This window comes from Magnolia sinica, chromosome 10, assembly GCF_029962835.1.
Source record: "Magnolia sinica isolate HGM2019 chromosome 10, MsV1, whole genome shotgun sequence".
Lineage (NCBI taxonomy): Eukaryota > Viridiplantae > Streptophyta > Magnoliopsida > Magnoliales > Magnoliaceae > Magnolia > Magnolia sinica.
This window is the reverse complement of record NC_080582.1, coordinates 83,576,117-83,581,889: the sequence shown is the minus strand read 5'-3', so window position 1 is coordinate 83,581,889 and position 5,773 is coordinate 83,576,117. Positions and strand designations below refer to the sequence as shown.

The window sequence follows — 5,773 nt, the reverse complement described above, 5'->3', positions numbered from 1 at the left end:
AGTAACCCCTCCCTAATTTATTAAATTGAACTTATTTACTAATTTATAAACAAATAAGCATTACGGTTATAGACTTTTACCAAATAATTTAAAAGCTTATATATATATATATATATAGTGGTTCCCACCTAGTCAATCCGCGTTGGATGATGTAAAACTTCATCGGAACTATCCATTTGAATGGAAGGGTTCTTCAATCGGAAGATTGGCAACAATACCAGCAAACAGCCAGCATCTAGTAAGCATAGAAGCCATTCTATTCATCCAACGGCCAGGATTGCTGTCCAAAAGACAGTTTGGACTGCTTCTAATAAGAGAGAAAATCCAGATTCTAAGAATTTAATAAAAAATCGGAAACTGTAATTAATACGGCAGACAACATAATTCAAATTAAAAAAATAAAAATCCTCGAAGCTGCCACGTGGCGGGACTCTGTAATCCTCCTTGCTGCTGCCCTAACCCACTCTATCCAAAGAAGTCCTGGACGCCCTTCCCAGCGAAAACACGGTCCGAGAGCTCTGCCAAGACCGCGTTGACTGTTAGGAGCACCACGCTCGAACCGGCAATGACCGCCAAGACGACTCCGGTCGTCCCCAAGACCCGGCCGAATACCGGCCACTCGATCTCCCTTATCTCCTCAGCTACTCCATTCAACGAAAGATCACCTTCTTTCTCCTTAATTGCTTCCTTAATCGAGCTTAGATCCGGATTAGCCCTCTCCAATCCCGCTGTGGAGCTCTCCACGGGATTTTCGGGTTCGGGTTCGGGTTCCTGTTCCTTCTCCGCCGGGTTGCGGCCGTTGTTTGGCTGCTCTTGGACGGAGTAGAGGCGGGTCCGGCGCGGTGGTTTGAGGGGCAAGATGGCACGTGTCGGTCTGGAGGGATGGAGGGGGTTGGCCCGACCGACACGTGTCGGGCTGATGGAGGGGTTTGGGAGGGGGCGATATGAGAGGGAAGAGAGGGCCATTTGCTGCTTTCTCTATAATAGCAGGAGCGAGCGGAGATGAGAATTTACGGGAGGGTTTGGATTTAGTTAAAATTACGGGAATGTCCCTGCTCTTCAATGGCTATTGGCAACCATGTCCAAGGTCCAGCTCATTCCATAGCAGGGCCATTGTCCAGGAAACGGATTGGCTACTCCCCCTGCCACTAGCCCGGTGGCTGGTGGTCGGTGCTCTGTGGGCCCCACCATGATGTATATGTTTCATCCATGCCGTTCATCCATTTTTACATATCATTATAGGGCTTCATAGCAAAAACGAGAGGTATATAAATCTCAATTGGACAACACCACAGGAAAACAATATTGATTGGATATCGACCATTAAAATCCTCCTAAGGCCCACTGTACTATTTATTTGACATCAAATCTGTGTATTAGGTCATACAGACCTAGATGAAGGGAAAAAACAAATATCAGGTTGATCCAAAACTTTTATAGCCCTCGAGAAGTTTTTAATGGTCGATGTTCATTCAACACTTTTTCCTGTAATGTGGTCCATTTGAGATTGGGAAATACCTCATTTTAAGTCTCCTATCATAAAATGATCTATAAAAATATATGAACGGCATGGATGAAACACATACATCATTGTGGGGCCCACAGAGCACCAACCATCAGCCATTGGCTGGTGGCAGGGGGAGTAGCCAATCCGTTTCCCATTGTCCGGGCCCCAGTCGGTCCACGTTGGATTTTTAGGTTGACGCAGGGAACGGATTGGCTACTCCCCCAGACACCAGCCAATGGCTAGTGGTCGGTGCTCTGTGGGCCCCACCTTGATGTATATGTTTCATCCATGCCGTCGATCTATTTTTACAGAAAATTTTACGATATGAAACCAAAAATGAGATATATCCCAATCTCAAGTGGACCACATTACAGGAAACAGTGTTAAATGAGCTTCCACCATTAAAAAATTTTGGTGGCCATAAAAGTTTTGGATCAAGCTGATTTTTGTTTTTTACCTTCATCTGGGCTGTATGACCAAATCAAAAGATTGGAATAAACAGTACAGTGGACCTTAGGAGGATTTTAATGGTGGATATCCAATCAATTTCATGTGGTGTGGACAAACTGAGATTTACGTACCTCTAATTTTTGGGATAAAGCACTAAAATGATCTTTAAAAATGGATGAATGGAACGGATGAAACACATACATCATGGTAGGGCCCACAGAGCACGGAACACCAGCCACGGGGCTGGTGGCCGGGGGAGTAGCCAATCCGTTTCCGTTGATGCATGCCCAACTCCAGCCCAGTTAATTACTGGGCCCAAGATTCGATCCATGGGCCTATCATGTCAATAGGTTTGGTTTACAGGAGGGAATTTGATATAAAAAAAAATACTAATTATTATGAAATTTACATTCTGATACCTTTTCTTAAAAGGTTTTCAATAAGGTACTCCACTAACTAACAAATAAGTTAGTGGCTTGGTTGGGCCAGCATGATGTTCATGTAAAATCCATCTGACCACCAGGTGTGTCAGCCCCATGTTAGGCCAATGGCCTAAAATTTAGCTTTATTTGTGATTCAAGTGGACCACATGATTGAAACAGTATATAAGGCAATGCTTGCACTCCAAATTATTTTCATTAGCATGACCCATGTGAATCACCGATGAGTATGATTTTTGAGCCACATGACTTAATTTTTGTGTGAAATATAATAGTTGGAGTGGATTTTATATAATTATCACAGTGGATCTTATATAAATTAAGGTTGCATGTCCCTCTCCCAACTGTTGTCTCTAGGTGCCCACCAGAATCACAACTCAGCTTATATATAAATTTGTCTTTATGCTTAGTGTGAGATTAAATATCTAATGGTTGGAGTGGATAATACATAAATATTATGGTGTGCCGCATCAAAATCAAAAGGGATGCCTCCTGCAATTTTTTATTTTTTATTTCCTTATCAATCTCTCTCATGACAAGAGAGTGATGATTAGACTTGAGTTTTGTAGGACTTACCATGATGTCCATGCAAAATACATTGGGATCATTAGATGTGTATTCTCAATTTAGGCTTAGAGAGAGAAAAAAGAAGAAGAAGAGGATGACTTGTCACTTAGGCAGGCCATACTAAAGAAAGTTGGGAGAGATGTTCATCCTTAATTTTTACGGGGCTCACCATGATGAATATATGAAATCCACTCCATTCATTAGATGACATACAAAAATTTAGCTTGGGGCTTAAAAATAAGGCCCATTCATGATTTAGGTTGGCCATACTAAGGGAAACAATTTAGAAGGTGATCATGGCCTTATACATCGTTTCCAATCACGTGGTCTACTTGAATCATGGATAAGAGTATTTTTGGGTCGTTGACTTAACATGAGGTGACACATATGTTAGTTGTGGTGGATTTTACATAAATCTCATGGTGGGGCCAATCAATCATGGGTTAAAGAAACCAGAGGTAGTGAAATGACAATCATATTGACTAAGGAGGTAGCTTTTCCAAAACCTTTTTGAAATAGGTAACAATATGTAAATTTCATATTAAAATTAGGCAGAAAATTATATGATCCACTCTTTCCATATGTGAGAAACATTGTACATACAAAATAGCACCCTCATAAATATTAAAAAATAAATAAAAAATCATGTGGGTGTGGAAGACTGATCCCGAGTGGGGGAATCAACTCGTTTCCATGGCTAACTCTCTCGAGGGCTTTTGGGGTGTTGTGATTAAGAGGGCATTTTATTTGACCAGAGTCGCCACTAGCTAATTACTTCGAATTTACAGTTAATTAGACCTTGTAGAAATGCTTAGGACTGAGAATCCAAAAATTCTGTCTTAAGAAGACTCTTAAATTTGTGTTACAGAAACTCTGAGTAAAGGACCATTGTTACAGATAAGAAAAGTGTTAGGCACCCACTCTTCTTATATAGATGTATGGTCTCTACTTCATAAGATCGAACTAATTTATGTGGAATATGATTAATTATCACATACAAAAGAGATGATGTAATGAATGCAATGACGACAATGACCGAATCAGTAGGGTTTTTGATGAGTAGGATCCAATTATATTGGTAAGCCGCAGAGCATACCTTTGAACTGACTAAATGTTGTGTACATTAGAATTGTGATATATGGGATGCTTGATGCTATATTGATGCTTATGATAAAACGACGACTAATTGGTTTGGTTTCGGATGAGCAGGCTTTGATTATATCGACAAGTCATAGAGCATACGCCCACAAATTAGATATGAGAAAACGATGTAATGCGATGCAATGATGGTGTATTTGAAGAGCATGTGAGTTGAGAAGAGAGTAAATATTGCACAATACTAATGTTCAGAAGTAAATGTAACTGATTGAAGTTTAAATGGTTGAATGGAGGGTAGCATTGCAAAGGCTAGATCGACTGGCTCGGACTAAGACTTGGGTGGCTCAAGAAATTCAGACTAGCTAGGCTAGACTAGACACACACACACACACACACACACACACTCTCTCTCTCTCTCTCTCTCTCTCTCTCTCTCTCTCTCTCTCTCTCTCTCTCCCCTTAGTGGAGGGATGAGTAGATAACTAAGGCTTCTTTGGGACTTCTGGATGAGAAGGGATTGTTGAAATGAGAGTCGATAATCAAATGAGAAGGGAAGGCAGCTATTTGTAGCCCTTACACCTAGCTTTTTGGTAATTTTAATCAAGTCTAGGGTTAAAAGGGATGTTGATGGTTGAGATTGGAGATTGCCACATGGCAATATCTCCATGGTTGGATTGGATGGTAAAATAGTAAATTTGGGTAAGGAGATGGGTATCGAAGTAAATATGCCTCGATCGCACACTTAGAGTTCGCAAAATGGGTTTTTACATGCTTAGAGGACGTCTGTCCAAAAGAGGAAGCATACAACGTAGGTGGCGGCGACCAGGGAGCCACCACCCCCTCGTGGGACCTCCTATTTTGACGAGAGTCTTCCCTCAAGTGTGTGGAGGCCCTGCTTCCTAGTTTGACAACTTGTGCCCCACCTTTGGTTCGGGCCGGGTTATGATTGGGCTTGACAAGGTGAGTTGACTAGGTTGGCTCACTGAGTCGACTCACTAAGTTAACTCGAGATTTTATGGTTTAAGGTTCTAGAGTTTTAGGACATTGACTGGGTTGAGTTTACTTTAGAGTTTAGGATTAGGATTTCTAGGGTTTTTTTAGGGTTAGTATTTAGGATTTAGGGTTTAAGGTTTAGGATTTAGGTTGACACCGCACCGTGGGATAATACCAACTTGAGTTAGGCTATAACATGATGCCATTTCATTGGCATGCCAAATGCTTGTTATTGAGCCTGTTAGAGCATAACTTGGCTGATGTGAGTGAGACCCTGATTATATCATCTGTTTTTCCAGCTTATTTTAGGCAATATTCAAGAAAATGGAGTAGATACAAATTTCAGGTAGACTACACCACAAGAAACTATGCATATTGACCTTTAAAAACCTTTTATGGGCCACAAAAGTTTTAGATCAAGTTGATATTTATTTTTTTTCTCCTTTCATCAAGGTTTGTGTGACCTTATTAAGGTTGGATGGTTAATAAACATTACAGTGGATGTTATGAAGTTTTTAATTGTGGCATTCAATGACTACTATTTCTTGTGGTGTGGTCCACCTAAAATTTGTACTTGCTTCATTTTTGGGCCCATATGGTAAAAGAAGCTAGAAAAAAACAGATAGACGGTGTGCATATACAATGAATACATCAAGGTGGGTCCTATGGTCAGTGTCTCACCCACATCACTGGTTTTGGGGTTGCAGCCAAATCGCAT

General features: G+C 41.0%; 1 protein-coding gene across 1 annotated transcript; it reads right to left on the bottom strand.

Annotated features, from left to right (window-relative positions):
• Positions 1-234: 234 nt before the first annotated feature.
• LOC131257579 (preprotein translocase subunit SECE1) lies at positions 235-1,001 on the bottom strand. Its single transcript, XM_058258364.1, has one exon. It carries the CDS (start codon positions 964-966, stop codon positions 466-468), a length of 501 nt encoding a protein of 166 aa, XP_058114347.1. The 5' UTR covers positions 967-1,001; the 3' UTR covers positions 235-465.
• Positions 1,002-5,773: the final 4,772 nt, after the last annotated feature.

Excerpts from the sequence above, each read along its gene's own strand:
- LOC131257579 (XM_058258364.1), bottom strand. The coding sequence starts at position 966 with ATGGCCCTCTCTTCCCTCTCATATCGCCCCCTCCCAAACCCCTCCATC.